Source organism: Rutidosis leptorrhynchoides, chromosome 1, assembly GCF_046630445.1.
Source record: "Rutidosis leptorrhynchoides isolate AG116_Rl617_1_P2 chromosome 1, CSIRO_AGI_Rlap_v1, whole genome shotgun sequence".
Classification (NCBI taxonomy): domain Eukaryota; kingdom Viridiplantae; phylum Streptophyta; class Magnoliopsida; order Asterales; family Asteraceae; genus Rutidosis; species Rutidosis leptorrhynchoides.
This window is the reverse complement of record NC_092333.1, coordinates 449,207,378-449,226,538: the sequence shown is the minus strand read 5'-3', so window position 1 is coordinate 449,226,538 and position 19,161 is coordinate 449,207,378. Positions and strand designations below refer to the sequence as shown.

The 19,161-nt window shown below is 33.9% G+C and overlaps 1 protein-coding gene across 1 annotated transcript; it reads right to left on the bottom strand.

Moving 5' to 3' along the window:
* Positions 1–18,379: 18,379 nt before the first annotated feature.
* LOC139903310 (transcription factor TGA2.2-like) lies at positions 18,380–18,814 on the bottom strand. The gene is made up of 2 exons (XM_071885807.1): positions 18,614–18,814; positions 18,380–18,523 (listed from the first exon to the last, which is right to left on the bottom strand). Exons 1-2 carry the CDS (start codon positions 18,812–18,814, stop codon positions 18,380–18,382), a joined length of 345 nt encoding a protein of 114 aa, XP_071741908.1.
* Positions 18,815–19,161: the final 347 nt, after the last annotated feature.

The following is a 19,161-nucleotide window of genomic DNA, read 5'->3' as shown; positions in this document are numbered from 1 at the left end:
ATTTCATATTTCAATACACAGCCCATACATAGAGATAAAAATCATTCATATGGTGAACACCTGGTAACCGACATTAACAAGATGCATATATATAAGAATATCCCCATCATTCCGGGACACCCTTCGGATATGATATAAATTTCGAAGTACTAAAGCATCCGGTACTTTGGATGGGGTTTGTTAGGCCCAATAGATCTATCTTTAGGATTCGCGTCAATTAGGGTGTCTGTTCCCTAATTCTTAGATTACCAGACTTAATAAAAAGGGGCATATTCGATTTCGATCATTCAACCATATAATGTAGTTTCAATTACTTGTGTCTATTTTGTAAATCATTTATAAAACCTGCATGTAGTCTCATCCCAAAAATATTAGATTTTAAAAGTGGGACTATAACTCACTCTCACAGATTTTTACTTCGTCGAGAAGTAAGACTTGGCCACTGTTGATTCACGAACCTATAACAATATATACATATATATTAAAGTATGTTCAAAATATATTTACAACACTTTTAATATATTTTGATGTTTTAAGTTTATTAAGTCAGCTGTCCTCGTTAGTAACCTACAACTAGTTGTCCACAGTTAGATGTACAGAAATAAATCGATAAATATTATCTTGAATCAATCCACGACCCAGTGTATACGTATCTCAGCATTGATCACAACTCAAACTATACATATTTTGGAATCAACCTCAACCCTGTATAGCTAACTCCAACATTCACATATAGAGTGTCTATGGTTGTTCCGAAATATATATAGATGTGTCGACATGATAGGTCGAAACATTGTATACGTGTCTATGGTATCTCAAGATTACATAATATACAATACAAGTTGATTAAGTTATGGTTGGAATAGATTTGTTACCAATTTTCACGTAGCTAAAATGAGAAAAATTATCCAATCTTGTTTTACCCATAACTTCTTCATTTTAAATCCGTTTTGAGTGAATCAAATTGCTATGGTTTCATATTGAACTCTATTTTATGAATCTAAACAGAAAAAGTATAGGTTTATAGTCGGAAAAATAAGTTACAAGTCGTTTTTGTAAAGGTAGTCATTTCAGTCGAAAGAACGACGTCTAGATGACCATTTTAGAAAACATACTTCCACTTTGAGTTTAACCATAATTTTTGGATAGAGTTTCATGTTCATAATAAAAATCATTTTCTCAGAATAACAACTTTTAAATCAAAGTTTATCATAGTTTTTAATTAACTAACCCAAAACAGCCCGCGGTGTTACTACGACGGCGTAAATCCGGTTTTACGGTGTTTTTCGTGTTTCCAGGTTTTAAATCATTAAGTTAGCATATAATATAGATATAGAACATGTGTTTAGTTAATTTTAAAAGTCAAGTTAGAAGGATTAACTTTTGTTTGCGAACAAGTTTACAATTAACTAAACTAGGTTCTAGTGATTACGAGTTTAAACCTTCGAATAAGATAGTTTTATATATATGAATCGAATGATGTTATGAACATCATTACTACCTCAAGTTTAGTAGGTAAACCTACTGGAAGTGGCAAGAAATGATCAAGCTTCAAAGGATCTTGGATGGCTTGAAAGTTCTTGAAGTAGGATCATGACACAAAAACAAGTTCAAGTAAGATTTTTACTCGAATTAAGATAGTTTATAGTTATAGAAATTGAATCAAAGTTTGAATATGAATATTACCTTGAATAAGAAAGATAACCTACTGTATATAATAAAGGTTTCTTGATCTTAGATGATTATTTGGAATGGATAAGAAAGCTTGGAAGTAAATTAGTAAACTTGAAGGGATTTTTGAAGTGTTCTTGAAGTGTTCTTCCTATGATGATTATAGCTTGATTCTTGAAGTGATTTTTGATGAAGATGATGATTAACTACTGGAAAAATACGTTCATAATAGTGTGGGTGTGTTGAGAGAGAATTAGAAAGAGAATTGGAAGTGAAATGGAGTGAATGATGAGTGGTAATTGGTGAGTGGTGAGTGGGGTTAAAAGGAGTTCTAGTTAGTTGACTAGCTCATGGTAGAAGTTAAAATTGATTAGTCATACATGACATAATCAAGAGTGGAATCCCATGCTAGTTCCTATTGGTATATACCCATAGTAAGTATGTTTTGAAGCTGTGTATAATACGGGTAAGAATACGACTAGAATTCTTGATGAAAGAAAAGAATGGGAAAGTAACTGTAACCATTTTCGTTAAGTATGAGTGTTTTGATATATGTCTTGAAGTCTTCCAAAAGTATTTTAATACATCTAAATACACTACATGTATATACATTTTAACTGAGTCGTTAAGTCATCGTTAGTCGTTACATGTAAGTGTTGTTTTGAAACCTTTAAGTTAACGATCTCAATTAATGTTGTTAACCCATTGTTTATTATATCTAATGAGATGTTAAATTATTATATTATCATGATATTATGATATATTAATATATCTTAATATGATATATATACATTTAAATGTCGTTACAACGATAATCGTTACATATATGTCTCCTTTCGAAATCCTTAAGTTAGTAGTCTTGTTTATATGTATATAACTCATTGTTAATATACTTATGGAGATACTTACTTATCATAATCTCATGTTAACCATATGTATATCCATATATATATCGTCATGTCGTTTTTTACAAGTTTTAACGTTCGTGAATCGCCGGCCAACTTGGGTGGTCAATTGTCTATATGAAACATATTTCAATTAATCAAGTCTTAACAAGTTTGATTGCTTAACATGTTGGAAACATTTAATCATGTAAATATCAATCTCAATTAATATATATATAAACATGGAAAAGTTCGGGTCACTACAGTACCTACCCGTTAAATAAATTTCGTCCCGAAATTTTAAGCTGTTGAAGGTGTTGACGAATCTTCTGGAAATAGATGTGGGTATTTCTTCTTCATTTGATCTTCACGCTCCCAGGTGAACTCGGGTCCTCTACGAGCATTCCATCGAACCTTAACAATTGGTATCTTGTTTTTCTTAAGTCTTTTAACCTCACGATCCATTATTTCGACGGGTTCTTCGATGAATTGAAGTTTTTCGTTGATTTGGATTTTATCTAACGGAATAGTGAGATCTTCTTTAGCAAAACATTTCTTCAAATTCGAGACGTGGAAAGTGTTATGTATAGCCGCGAGTTGTTGAGGTAACTCAAGTCGGTAAGCTACTGGTCCGACACGATCAATAATCTTGAATGGTCCAATATACCTTGGATTTAATTTCCCTCGTTTACCAAATCGAACAACGCCTTTCCAAGGTGCAACTTTAAGCATGACCATCTCTCCAATTTCAAATTCTATATCTTTTCTTTTAATGTCAGCGTAGCTCTTTTGTCGACTTTGGGCGGTTTTCAACCTTTGTTGAATTTGGATGATCTTCTCGGTAGTTTCTTGTATAATCTCCGGACTCGTAATCTGTCTATCCCCCACTTCACTCCAACAAATCGGAGACCTGCACTTTCTACCATAAAGTGCTTCAAACGGCGCCATCTCAATGCTTGAATGGTAGCTGTTGTTGTAGGAAAATTCTGCTAACGGCAAATGTCGATCCCAACTGTTTCTGAAATCAATAACACATGCTCGTAGCATGTCTTCAAGCGTTTGTATCATCCTTTCACTCTGCCCATCAGTTTGTGGATGATAGGCAGTACTCATGTCTAGACGAGTTCCTAATGCTTGCTGTAATGTCTGCCAGAATCTTGAAATAAATCTGCCATCCCTATCAGAGATAATAGAGATTGGTATTCCATGTCTAGAGATGACTTCCTTCAAATACAGTCGTGCTAACTTCTCCATCTTGTCATCTTCTCTTATTGGCAGGAAGTGTGCTGATTTGGTGAGACGATCAACTATTACCCAAATAGTATCAAAACCACTTGCAGTCCTTGGCAATTTAGTGATGAAATCCATGGTAATGTTTTCCCATTTCCATTCTAGGATTTCGGGTTGTTGAAGTAGACCTGATGGTTTCTGATGCTCAGCTTTGACCTTAGAACACGTCAAACATTCACCTACGTATTTAGCAACATCGGCTTTCATACCCGGCCACCAAAAATGTTTCTTGAGATCCTTGTACATCTTCCCCGTTCCAGGATGTATTGAGTATCTGGTTTTATGAGCTTCTCTAAGTACCATTTCTCTCATATCTCCAAATTTTGGTACCCAAATCCTTTCAGCCCTATACTGGGTTCCGTCTTCCTGAATATTAAGATGTTGCTCCGATCCTTTGGGTATTTCATCCTTTAAATTTCCTTCTTTTAAAACTCCTTGTTGCGCCTCCTTTATTTGAGTCGTAAGGTTATTATGAATCATTATATTCATAGATTTTACTCGAATGGGTTCTCTGTCCTTCCTGCTCAAGGCATCGGCTACCACATTTGCCTTTCCCGGGTGGTAACGAATCTCAAAGTCGTAATCATTCAACAATTCAATCCACCTACGCTGCCTCATATTCAGTTGTTTCTGATTAAATATGTGTTGAAGACTTTTGTGGTCGGTATATATAATACTTTTGACCCCATATAAGTAGTGCCTCCAAGTCTTTAATGCAAAAACAACCGCACCTAATTCCAAATCATGCGTCGTATAATTTTGTTCGTGAATCTTCAATTGTCTAGACGCATAAGCAATCACCTTCGTTCGTTGCATTAATACACAACCGAGACCTTGCTTTGATGCATCACAATAAATCACAAAATTATCATTCCCTTCAGGCAATGACAATATAGGTGCCGTAGTTAGCTTTTTCTTCAATAACTGAAACGCTTTCTCTTGTTCATCATTCCATTCAAATTTCTCTCCTTTATGCGTTAATGCAGTCAAGGGTTTTGCTATTCTGGAAAAGTCTTGGTTGAACCTTCTGTAGTAACCAGCTAGTCCTAAAAACTGGCGTATGTGTTTCGGAGTTTTCGGGGTTTCCCACTTTTCAACAGTTTCTATCTTTGCCGGATCCACCTTAATACCTTCTTTGTTCACTATGTGACCGAGGAATTGAACTTCTTCCAACCAAAATGCACACTTTGAAAACTTAGCGTACAATTCTTCCTTCCTCAATACTTCTAACACCTTTCTCAAATGTTCACCGTGTTCTTGGTCATTCTTTGAGTAAATAAGTATGTCATCAATGAAAACAATGACAAACTTGTCAAGGTATGGTCCACACACTCGGTTCATAAGGTCCATGAACACAGTTGGTGCATTAGTTAAACCAAACGGCATGACCATAAACTCGTAATGACCGTAACGTGTTCTGAAAGCAGTCTTTGGAATATCATCTTCTTTCACCCGCATTTGATGATACCCGGAACGTAAGTCAATCTTTGAATAAACAGACGAGCCTTGTAGTTGATCAAATAAGTCGTCGATTCTCGGTAGTGGGTAGCGGTTCTTGATGGTAAGTTTGTTCAACTCTCGGTAGTCGATACACAACCTGAATGTACCATCTTTCTTCTTGACAAACAAAACAGGAGCTCCCCACGGTGATGTGCTTGGTCGAATGAAACCACGCTCTAAAAGTTCTTGTAATTGGCTTTGCAGTTCTTTCATCTCGCTGGGTGCGAGTCTGTAAGGAGCACGAGCTATTGGTGCAGCTCCTGGTACAAGATCTATTTGAAATTCAACGGATCGATGTGGGGGTAATCCCGGTAATTCTTTCGGAAATACATCGGGAAATTCTTTTGCGATGGGAACATCATTGATGCTCTTTTCTTCAGTTTGTACTTTCTCGACGTGTGCTAGAACAGCATAGCAACCTTTTCTTATTAGTTTTTGTGCCTTCAAATTACTAATAAGATGTAGCTTCGTGTTGCCCTTTTCTCCGTACACCATTAAGGGTTTTCCTTTTTCTCGTATAATGCGAATTGCATTTTTGTAACAAACGATCTCTGCTTTCACTTCTTTCAACCAGTCCATACCGATTATCACATCAAAACTCCCTAACTCTACTGGTATCAAATCAATCTTAAATGTTTCGCTAACCAGTTTAATTTCTCGATTCCGACATATATTATCTGCTGAAATTAATTTACCATTTGCTAATTCGAGTAAAAATTTACTATCCAAAGGGGTCAATGGACAACTTAATTTAGCACAAAAATCTCTACTCATATAGCTTCTATCCGCACCTGAATCAAATAAAACGTAAGCAGATCTATTGTCAATAAGAAACGTACCCGTAACAAGCTTCGGGTCTTCCTGTGCCTCTGCCGCATTAATATTGAAAACTCTTCCACGGCCTTGTCCATTCGTGTTCTCCTGGTTCGGGCAATTTCTAATAATGTGGCCCGGTTTTCCACATTTATAACAAACTACATTGGCATAACTTGCTCCGACACTACTTGCTCCGCCATTACTCGTTCCGACACCATTTGTTCCTTTCGTTCTATTAACCCCTGGTCCGTAGACCTCACACTTCACCGCGCTATGACCATTTCTTTTACACTTGTTGCAAAATTTGGTGCAGAACCCCGAGTGATACTTTTCACACCTTTGGCATAGCTGCTTCTGATTGTTGTTGTTGTTGCGGTTATTATTGTTGTTGGGATGATTGTTGTTGTTGTTGTTGTTGTTGGGCCGTTTGTTGTAGTTGCGATTGATGTTGCGATTGTTGGGATAATTGTTGCGATTGTTGTTGTAATTGCTGTTGTTGTTGTATTGGTGATTCTTATCACCGTTTTCCTCCCACTTTCTTTTGACTTGCTTCACATTGGTCTCTTCAGCAGTCTGTTCTTTAATTCTTTCTTCAATCTGGTTCACTAGTTTGTGAGCCATTCTACATGCCTGTTGTATGGAGGCGGGCTCGTGTGAACTTATATCTTCTTGGATTCTTTCCGGTAATCCTTTCACAAACGCGTCGATCTTCTCTTCCTCATCTTCGAATGCTCCCGGACACAATAGGCACAATTCTGTGAATCGTCTTTCGTACGTGGTAATATCAAATCCTTGGGTTCGTAACCCTCTAAGTTCCGTCTTGAGCTTATTGACCTCAGTTCTGGGACGGTACTTCTCGTTCATCAAGTGCTTGAATGCTGACCACGGTAGTGCGTACGCATCGTCTTGTCCCACTTGCTCTAGATAGGTATTCCACCATGTTAACGCAGAACCTGTGAAGGTATGTGTAGCGTACTTCACTTTGTCCTCTTCAGTACACTTACTTATGGCAAACACCGATTCGACCTTCTCGGTCCACCGTTTCAATCCGATCGGTCCTTCGGTTCCATCAAATTCCAAAGGTTTGCAGGCAGTGAATTCTTTGTAGGTGCATCCTACACGATTTCCTGTACTGCTAGATCCAAGGTTATTGTTGGTATGTAGCGCAGCCTGTACTGCGGCTATGTTTGAAGCTATAAAAGTACGGAATTCCTCTTCATTCATATTCACGGTGTGTCGAGTAGTCGGTGCCATTTCCTTCAAAATAGTCAAATGGAACAAGTTAATCATACAGAATATTAAGAGTAGTTAATAGTATTTTGTAGCATAATATGAACTCATTTATAAAAGCTTTTTCTTCATATTAGCGTTTTATAAGTTTAAATTCGGGTAGTACCTACCCGTTAAGTTCATACTTAGTAGCTAATATACAATTCAACTACTACAATTCTATATGAAAAACTGATTATAATAATATTTCGCGCTCAAACTTTTACACAATATTTTACAAACTTACAATACCGCTTATTTTACATATAGCATGAAATATAGCACACAATAAATTTGATACAAGATGGTTGTGAAGATAATTCTAGCTAGTACACAAGTCGTTCAGCAAAGGCAATAAAGACACGTAATTCATACGTCCTGAAACAAGTCATGCATTCTGGTTTTACTACGATTACTTCCCATCCTTGGTCTTGTGGAACATAACCGTTATGGCCGTTGATAAGACAGCGTGTTGTAACGTCATCAAAGGGACGAGGGTTACGTAATGTCCAACAGTCCCGTAACAATCTAAAAACCTCATTTCTTACCCCAATTACCGACTCCGTCACTTGTGGGAACGTTTTGTTTAATAGTTGTAGCCCGATGTTCTTGTTCTCACTTTGGTGAGAAGCGAACATTACTAATCCGTAAGCATAACATGCTTCTTTATGTTGCATGTTAGCCGCTTTTTCTAAATCACGAAGTCCAATATTCGGATATATTGAGTCAAAATAATTTCTTAACCCATTGCGTAAAATAGCATTTGGGTTCCCCGCAATATATGCGTCAAAGTAAACACATCGTAACTTATGGATTTCCCAATGTGATATCCCCCATCTTTCGAACGAAAGCCTTTTATAAACCAAGGCATTCTTGGAACGTTCTTCGAATGTCTTACAAACTGATCTCGCCTTAAATAGTTGTGCCGAAGAATTCTGACCGACTCTAGACAAAATTTCATCAATCATGTCTCCGGGTAGGTCTCTTAAAATATTGGGTTGTCTATCCATTTTGTGTTTTTATACTGTAAAATAGACAAGAGTTAGATTCATAAAAAAAATACTTATTAATACAAGCAATTTTTACATATATCATAAAGCATAAGCACACTATATTACTTATATTACACCACACGAATACAACTATCTTATTCTGACTCGCTTGTTTCTTCTTCTTCGGTTTTGGTTCGTTTTGCCAAGTTTCTAGGGATATATGATGTTCCCCTAATACGAGCCATCGTTATCCACATTGGTTTAGAAAAACCTGGTGGTTTAGAGGTTCCCGGGTCATTGTTACAACTTAAGGACTTCGGGGGTTGACGATACATATAAAGGTCATCGGGGTTGGAATTAGATTTCTCTATTTTTATGCCCTTTCCCTTATTATTTTCTTTTGCCTTTTAAATTCAGTTGGGGTAATTTCTATAACATCATCGGAATTCTCGTCAGAATCCGATTCATCGGAGAATTGGTAATCCTCCCAATATTTTGCTTCCTGAGCGGAAACACCATTGACCATATTTAACCTTGGTCGGTTGGTTGAGGATTTTCTTTTACTTAACCGTTTTATTATATCCCCCACCGGTTCTATTTCTTCATCCGGTTCCGATTCTTCTTCCGGTTCCGATTCTTCTTCCGGTTCCGACTCTTCTTCCGGTTCCTCTTCGAGAACTTGTGAATCAGTCCACGAATCATTTCAATTTACATTTGACTCTTCATTATTATTAGGTGAGTCAATGAGACTTGTTCTAGAGGTAGACATCTATCACATAATATCAAACGCGTTAAGAGATTAATATATCACATAATATTTACATGTTAAAAATATATAGTTTCCAACAAAATTTGTTAAGCAATCATTTTTCAAGTAAACACGGTCGAAGTCCAGACTCACTAATGCATCCTAACAAACTAGATAAGACACACTGATGCAAAATTCTGGTTCTCTAAGACCAACGCTCGGATACCAACTGAAATGTCCCGTTCTTATTGATTAAAAACGTTCCATATTAATTGATTTCGTTGCGAGGTTTTGACCTCTATATGAGACGTTTTTCAAAGACTGCATTCATTTTAAAACAAACCATAACCTTTATTTCATCAATAAAGGTTTAAAAAGCTTTACGTAGATTATCAAATAATGATAATCTAAAATATCTTGTTTACACACAACCATTACATAATGGTTTACAATACAAATATGTTACAACAAAATAAGTTTCTTGAATGCAGTTTTTACACAATATCATACAAGCATGGACTCCAAATCTCGTCCTTATTTAAGTATGCGATAGCGGAAGCTCTTAATAATCACCTGAGAATAAACATGCTTAAAACGTCAACAAAAATGTTGGTGAGTTATAGGTTTAACCTATATATATCAAATCGTAACAATAGACCACAAGATTTCATATTTCAATACACATCCCATACATAGAGATAAAAATCATTCATATGGTGAACACCTGGTAACCGACATTAACAAGATGCATATATATAAGAATATCCCCATCATTCCGGGACACCCTTCGGATATGATATAAATTTCGAAGTACTAAAGCATCCGGTACTTTGGATGGGGTTTGTTAGGCCCAATAGATCTATCTTTAGGATTCGCGTCAATTAGGGTGTCTGTTCCCTAATTCTTAGATTACCAGACTTAATAAAAAGGGGCATATTCGATTTCGATCATTCAACCATATAATGTAGTTTCAATTACTTGTGTCTATTTTGTAAATCATTTATAAAACCTGCATGTATTCTCATCCCAAAAATATTAGATTTTAAAAGTGGGACTATAACTCACTTTCACAGATTTTTACTTCGTCGAGAAGTAAGACTTGGCCACTGTTGATTCACGAACCTATAACAATATATACATATATATTAAAGTATGTTCAAAATATATTTACAACACTTTTAATATATTTTGATGTTTTAAGTTTATTAAGTCAGCTGTCCTCGTTAGTAACCTACAACTAGTTGTCCACAGTTAGATGTACAGAAATAAATCGATAAATATTATCTTGAATCAATCCACGACCCAGTGTATACGTATCTCAGCATTGATCACAACTCAAACTATACATATTTTGGAATCAACCTCAACCCTGTATAGCTAACTCCAACATTCACATATAGAGTGTCTATGGTTGTTCCGAAATATATATAGATGTGTCGACATGATAGGTCGAAACATTGTATACGTGTCTATGGTATCTCAAGATTACATAATATACAATACAAGTTGATTAAGTTATGGTTGGAATAGATTTGTTACCAATTTTCACGTAGCTAAAATGAGAAAAATTATCCAATCTTGTTTTACCCATAACTTCTTCATTTTAAATCCGTTTTGAGTGAATCAAATTGCTATGGTTTCATATTGAACTCTATTTTATGAATCTAAACAGAAAAAGTATAGGTTTATAGTCGGAAAAATAAGTTACAAGTCGTTTTTGTAAAGGTAGTCATTTCAGTCGAAAGAACGACGTCTAGATGACCATTTTAGAAAACATACTTCCACTTTGAGTTTAACCATAATTTTTGGATAGAGTTTCATGTTCATAATAAAAATCATTTTCTCAGAATAAAAACTTTTAAATCAAAGTTTATCATAGTTTTTAATTAACTAACCCAAAACAGCCCGCGGTGTTACTACGACGGCGTAAATCCGGTTTTACGGTGTTTTTCGTGTTTCCAGGTTTTAAATCATTAAGTTAGCATATCATATAGATATAGAACATGTGTTTAGTTAATTTTAAAAGTCAAGTTAGAAGGATTAACTTTTGTTTGCGAACAAGTTTACAATTAACTAAACTAGGTTCTAGTGATTACGAGTTTAAACCTTCGAATAAGATAGTTTTATATATATGAATCGAATGATGTTATGAACATCATTACTACCTCAAGTTTAGTAGGTAAACCTACTGGAAGTGGCAAGAAATGATCAAGCTTCAAAGGATCTTGGATGGCTTGAAAGTTCTTGAAGTAGGATCATGACACAAAAACAAGTTCAAGTAAGATTTTTACTCGAATTAAGATAGTTTATAGTTATAGAAATTGAATCAAAGTTTGAATATGAATATTACCTTGAATAAGAAAGATAACCTACTGTATATAACAAAGGTTTCTTGATCTTAGATGATTATTTGGAATGGATTAGAAAGCTTGGAAGTAAATTAGTAAACTTGAAGGGATTTTTGAAGTGTTCTTGAAGTGTTCTTCCTATGATGATTATAGCTTGATTCTTGAAGTGATTTTTGATGAAGATGATGATTAAATACTGAAAAAATACGTTCATAATAGTGTGGGTGTGTTGAGAGAGAATTAGAAAGAGAATTGGAAGTGAAATGGAGTGAATGATGAGTGGTAATTGGTGAGTGGTGAGTGGGGTTAAAAGGAGTTCTAGTTAGTTGACTAGCTCATGGTAGAAGTTAAAATTGATTAGTCATACATGACATAATCAAGAGTGGAATCCCATGCTAGTTCCTATTGGTATATACCCATAGTAAGTATGTTTTGAAGCTGTGTATAATACGGGTAAGAATACGACTAGAATTCTTGATGAAAGAAAAGAATGGGAAAGTAACTGTAACCATTTTCGTTAAGTATGAGTGTTTTGATATATGTCTTGAAGGCTTCCAAAAGTATTTTAATACATCTAAATACACTGCATGTATATACATTTTAACTGAGTCGTTAAGTCATCGTTAGTCGTTACATGTAAGTGTTGTTTTGAAACCTTTAAGTTAACGATCTCAATTAATGTTGTTAACCCATTGTTTATTATATCTAATGAGATGTTAAATTATTATATTATCATGATATTATGATATATTAATATATCTTAATATGATATATATACATTTAAATGTCGTTACAACGATAATCGTTACATATATGTCTCGTTTCGAAATCCTTAAGTTAGTAGTCTTGTTTATATGTATATAACTCATTGTTAATATACTTATGGAGATACTTACTTATCATAATCTCATGTTAACCATATGTATATCCATATATATATATCGTCATGTCGTTTTTACAAGTTTTAACGTTCGTGAATCGCCGGCCAACTTGGGTGGTCAATTGTCTATATGAAACATATTTCAATTAATCAAGTCTTAACAAGTTTGATTGCTTAACATGTTGGAAATATTTAATCATGTAAATATCAATCTCAATTAATATATATATAAACATGGAAAAGTTCGGGTCACTACAGCAGGTCCATAACAGCAAGTCTATAACATCAAGACAGCAAGTCTAATAGCAGAAGCAGCAACGTCTAAGCACCTGAGAAATACACGCTTAAAAAGTAAACACGAATGTTGGTGAACTATAGTTTGTTTATAATCAGTAAAGTAATGTTGACCACGAGATTTCAGTGCTTCAACCAGCAGTTTAAATCAGTGTTTCAAATCAGTATGATAAAGTATATGCTTATCCGTTGGCACCTGGTAACTAACTTAACGTAATAATAATACCCCCTAAAAGTACACTTGGCGAGTGCGTATGTCCTCAAAGTATTAAACACCCATTAAATGCTAGCGCGACTAGCCCAAGTGGGGATGTCAAACCCTATGGATCCATATCTAATATTCGCGTTCACCGGTTCAAAAACCAATGATTAAACGTTATCGTGCTAAGGGGAAAGTTTATGTCGTTGTATAACCCACACATATGTAAAGTTTAAGTACTCATGTCTAGTATGTAAAACATAAAAAGTACATGTATTCTCAGTCCCAAAAATAGTATAAGTAAAAAAGGGAAGCTATAACTCACAGTTAAAATGCGGTAAAAGTCGATCCGAGGTAAGTAAGTAAGTAAGCAAGTCGGTCCGAAAGGTCGTCAACCTAAGTCAAAGGTCACTAGGTCAGTATGTTGTCCCAAAAGGTTTAAAAGTGAATAAATTAAGTTTAAGTGTCATCATCATCATCATTCATCATCATAAAAGCTAAGAATGTTTAACAAGTATAGAGATCGAAACAAAAGGCTGACTTTGGACAGTTGTTACGACCTCTATACAAATCGAAAAAACGCGTAGTCAGTGGACGTGGCTCCGTATGTGAGTCCTCTAACCACTGACCAATTTTCAGAACCTAACTCGTCTTTGTTTGACCGTGGCGACGGTTTAAGTGCGAGTAGGTCAGAAATTTCTGCACAACGTTACAAAGGCATAGTGACTTTCGGAAGGCTATAAATCCTAAACCGTATATCGGATTTAGGCGAGGCCTAAACGAAAAGTCATCTACTCGAAACGAACTATCTGAAAATCATCTTTTCAGAAGCCCAGAGAGTCTGATCAGACCCTGAAAAACAGTAAACAAGTGCTCCGGTAGGATTCTTGGTGCTTGATGCTCATCACGGTTCTCATCCTTGATGCTTGTAGCTTCAAGTGTACAACTTATTGATGTGTTAGCATCACTTTGACCAAGATTCCACCTTCAACACATAAAGTATTAAGACTAAGTAAGAATTCAACTCACTTAAGAGTTTTAGAAGGATGATTAACCAAGGTTACATCATATTCTTAGTCTTAACACCAATACAAGTTCTATTTACAACTAAAGCTACAAACTTTTATTCAATCAAACAAGTATGAACATAAACTTGATCATACAAAGTAATGGAACTCTAAGCTATAGAGCTTGGATCCTTTTCACACAAGTTATGAGATTACAAAGCTAGAAAGCTTGAATCTTTGGTGTTCTTGAAGATCTTGAATCATAAAGCTTAGATCTTTAAGTTACATGAAGACCACAAACACAAGTTTTGATCTTTATAAAAAATAATGAGATCATAAGTTAGAGAACTTAGATCCAACAAAGAAATGAAGGTTCAAAGCTAGAAAGCTTGAATCTTGGTTGTTCTTGAAGATCTTGAAGATCTTGAAGCATAAAGCTTAGATCTTTAAGTTACATGAAGATTACAAATATAAGTTTGAATCTTTATAACAAAATAAGGAGATTAAAGCTAAAAAGATTTAGATCTATAAAATAAGTGAAGATTCAAAGCTAGAAAGCTTGAATCTTCTATGTTCTTGAAGGATTCAAGTCCAAGTTTGAATCTACAAGATCAAAAGCTAAAAAGCTTGATCCTTTGATGATGATGATGTCGTGAATGAGAAGGGAAGAAGAAGAAGAATAAAGTTTAAAACTTACACTTTTTAGAGTGAGAAAGACTAGAGAGAGAATTAGAGAGTAAGTGTGTGTAATTTGTGAATGAGATCAAATGTGAAATGAGATGAATAAGCTTGGTATTTATAGAAGGATGGGATGGTGGGGAGGTGGTGAGGCCGTGGGTTTCAAGGGGGACAAGGGGGGATAAGCTTTTGCTTTTTGATTAATGGTTGTCTAAAGTTGGTGCTTATGTTGGGATCCCATGCAACAATTGTGATTATGGTTAACAAAAATGCCAGTATGTTCCCTCTAATAAATGGGCATTTGTCTTACATATTATTGGGTCACTAGTCATTAATAATTGGGCTAATTAAATAGTCCACTAGCTAGTGTAGAGTGGACTAAAGTCCAACAAGGTAGAAAGTCCAACAAGACTAACTAGTGTGTTCTAGTAAATTACTAAACGTAATTAAGCATCCAAAAACCCAAGAAATTGTTATTATAAAATAACAATTAGTATTACGTAGTCATAATACTCCGATTATGACTGATAATGCTAAAAACGAACACATAATTCGTAGCATTATTTCTCAAGAAAGACAAGCTTTTAGTTGCAATTGTTCTATTTACAAGTGATATTCGTTTAAATAATAAAAGGTGAAGACAAAAGACAGATTCGACGAATTGAAGACGCAAACGACCAAAAAGCTCAAAAGTACAAAGTACAATCAAAGTGGTTCCAATTATTGATGAGAAACGTCTCAAAATTACAAGAGTACAAGATGCGAAACGCAAAATACAAGATATTAAATTGTACGCAAGGACGTTCGAAAAACCGGAACCAGGACCAAAGTCAACTCTCAACGCTCGACGCAACGGACTAAAAATTACAAGTCAACTATGCACATAAATATAATATAATATTTAAATAATTCTTATAATTATTTATATATTATATTTATTTATAAAAATCGTCGGCATACAAAGTAACAAAGTCTTGTGAGCTGGAAAAAGTGGCCATGCGATCGCATGGCCTGGAAGGCAAAAAGCCATGCGATCGCATGGCAGTAGGTGTGAGGCCACATCTATAAATTTCGCAGTTTTTGAGCAAATATAACACATCTTTTTCTCTTCTCATTCATACGTAAAGATATATATATATATATATATATATATTATATTTTAATTTTAATTTTAATTTTAAATTCTAATAATAAGGGTATGTTAGCGAATGTTGTAAGGGTGTAAGTCGAAATTCTGTCCGTGTAACGCTACGCTATTTTTAATCACTGTAAGTTATGGTTATTGTTATTTTTAAATTAATGTCTCGTAGCTAAGTTATTATTATGCTTATTTAATGCCGAAGTAATTATGATGTTGGGCTAAATATTAAAATTGGGTAATTGGGCTTTGGACCATATTTGGGGTTTGGACAAAAGAACGACACTTGTGGAAATTAGACTATGGGCTATTAATGGGCTTTATATTAACTAAACGATACCTCGTTAATTTAATATATAGACTTATAATTTGATGTATTTATATATAACCACATACGCTTGACTGGGTACGGTGGGCGGGATATCTATAAATACCAATAATTGTTCATTTTACCGGACACGGAACTGGATTAATAGTTAATAGACTTGTTGAAACAGGGGTGGATTACATTCAAGGGTAATTGGTGTAATTGTTAACAAAGTAGTAAAACCTTGGTTTACACGCAGTCGATAACCTGGTGTATTCATTAAACAAAGTATTAAGACCTTGTTACAATTCGAATCCCCAATTAGTTGGAATATTTGACTTCGGGAATAAGAATAATTTGACGAAGACTTCCGTATTTTATGATTATGACTGATGGACTATTATGGACAAATCCGTATGGACATATTGAATAATCCAGGACAAAAAACAGTTAACCCATGGGAATAAACTAAAAATCAACACGTCAAACATCATGATTATGGAAGTTTAAATAAGCATAATTCTTTATTTCATATTTAATTTCACTTTTAATTATCGCACTTTTATTTATTGTCATTATATTTAATTGTACTTTTAATTATCGTACTCTTTAATTATCGCAATTTTATTTTATCGCACTTTTATTTATCGCAATTTCATTACCGTTATTTACTTTACGCTTTAAATTAAGTTATATTTATTTTTAATATTTTACATTAGGTTTTAACTGCGACTAAAGTTTTAAAATCGACAAACCGGTCATTAAACGGTAAAAACCCCCTTTTTATAATAATAATATTACTTATATATATTTTTGTATTTTTACAAATATAGTTTTTAAAATTATAGCGTTAAGCTTGTTTAAGAGTTCCCTGTGGATGAACCGGACTTACTAAAAACTACACTACTGTACGATTAGGTACACTGCCTATAAGTGTTGTAGCAAGGTTTAGGTATATCCACTCTATAAATAAATAAATAACTTGTGTAAAATTGTATCGTATTTAATAGTATTTTGTTGTAAAAATAATACTATTTCCTAGTACACCTCGCACACATCAATGACCAAAGTTAGACGTGTACCAAGTACATAGCTCGTTTCAAACGTCAAGTGACACCAACGATCGTAAAAGCATTCGGGGATCAAGTTAAGTGATTACACACTTAATAGCATGTTGTAAGATATTAATGAAAGTAATTAATCATTAAATAAGATCCCGAAGCATAAACTAGCTCAGTACGCACATATACGCAGTTTCGTGAAAGCACAAAGCATAAAAGCAAGTCGAAAAAGCCGGGTCGTTACACATGTGCATCCTCAAAAGTGCACTCTTTCCTTATTTTCTTTGATTTTTTTTTCTCAATCTTGATCCATAATAGTTAAAAACACGTTGCATTACCTTTGAACGACATTTAAGTAGTTTCTTTTTACTTTATTTTTGTTTAATATTTTGTATCATGAAAAGACTAAGAAAAAATACAACTCATTTTGAATAGGAAAATGCAGGGGGTTGGCTACATAATCATGCAGCTATCATTACTCCTTACATTTTATAAAGAAATTAGCAACTTCTTAGATGAAAAACTACATAATTATTTTTATGTACTACATATTATATATATTATCTGTTATTTAGTTGAGCTTAATAGTTTTTACGATTTTTATATTTTTTGAGGCTTCATTCTTTTAATGAAATCCCTAAATAACTTATAAAAGTTTAAGTATTCGTTTTTCCTCCAAAATAAAAGCCTGCTTTTTTCTTTTATATTACTAGCTTGTAATTCGCGACTTTACAAAATTAAAATTTTTTAATTTATAATTAATGATAATAATAACTAAATAAAATAATAACAATAAAAAATAGTTTTTATTTGCATTAACATTATTTCTAAATCAATAGTTAAAACTGAAATCAACTGTTGAAAATCAAATGAATGTTCGATTTGAAAGACAATTATGGCATTGTAATCTAAATCAATGGATGAAGTTGAAAATCTTCGATCTATACATTATATAAAGCACGTGACAATAATCCTACGTGTCAACTCCTGATTAATTCATGTCACGTGTCAACTCCTTCTTTATTCATGCCACGTGTCAGTGTATCAGTTATTTCCATATACTAATTAACTAGTTAAAGACCCGCGACTTCGCGAGTTGATTTAAAAAACAATTTTGAAAAGAAAGTTTAACTGTCTGGTATAATTATCATACGATCGAGGAATATAATAAGTAAAACTCAAACAATCCGTAATAATAAATGTTGATAATAGTTCCAAATACAATGTTGAAGACATTATCCACATTGAACATATATGAAGTTCCAAGTAGTGCGAATAAATAAAGTAACCAATAGTATTATATTGGTACTGCTTCCCATTGATGATTAAATGAAACCAATCTTTTTTGGTAGTTGTGTAGTGCAATTAATGCCAGCGCTCTTTGACGTATGATGAGTATATTTTGCATCTTCTTAATGGTAGAAATCCGTAAGTCATCTGCCTGTAAGTTATGAATGTGTATCAATGTTTATTATAAAGCTTTAGTATATTGGAACCAAATGTTTAAATATCAAAGTAAATGATAGTTAACCTGATCACAAAAGCTGTTGAGAACAGTTAATTTTCTGATATTTTCTGACATTTCATTAGAAAAATTGTTCATAGCTGAAAAGTCTCCTTTATCAACAAAAGTTTTGCCAACAAAAGAATTAGCAAGATTATCTTTCAAATTTTCGATGTCAGTCGTAATGTTCATTTGTTGTTCTAATGTAGTTGATTGCACAATAACCATCTTTTTAGTTTGTTGTTTGCTGAGTTCTACATGGTTAATTATTAATTGAAATTCAAAATCATACGTAAGAACATGTGTTGAATATTATGTATATAAATATAAATAAAAAACTGTTATGATAAGTAATTGCTTACTTGGACTATATTTGATGGTCTAACTATCTTTTGTTCATAACTTTTAATACTAATATCTCGTTTCATAACTAAAAATATTACTATACTAATATAACTAGTTTATAACCCGCGCATTCGCGGGTATTTTATCATACAAGATTCTAATATATATTCTTAATAACTTAAATAATGATATAAGTAATTTATGTTAATGATACAAGTAATAGTAGTGAA

Bases quoted from the DNA above. Each gene is read 5' to 3' on its own strand.
- LOC139903310 (XM_071885807.1), bottom strand. From the start codon at position 18,814: ATGGTTATTGTGCAATCAACTACATTAGAACAACAAATGAACATTACG. The intron at 18,524-18,613 runs GTTAACTATCAT...CATAACTTACAG, and splicing joins TCAACAGCTTTTGTGATCAG to GCAGATGACTTACGGATTTC.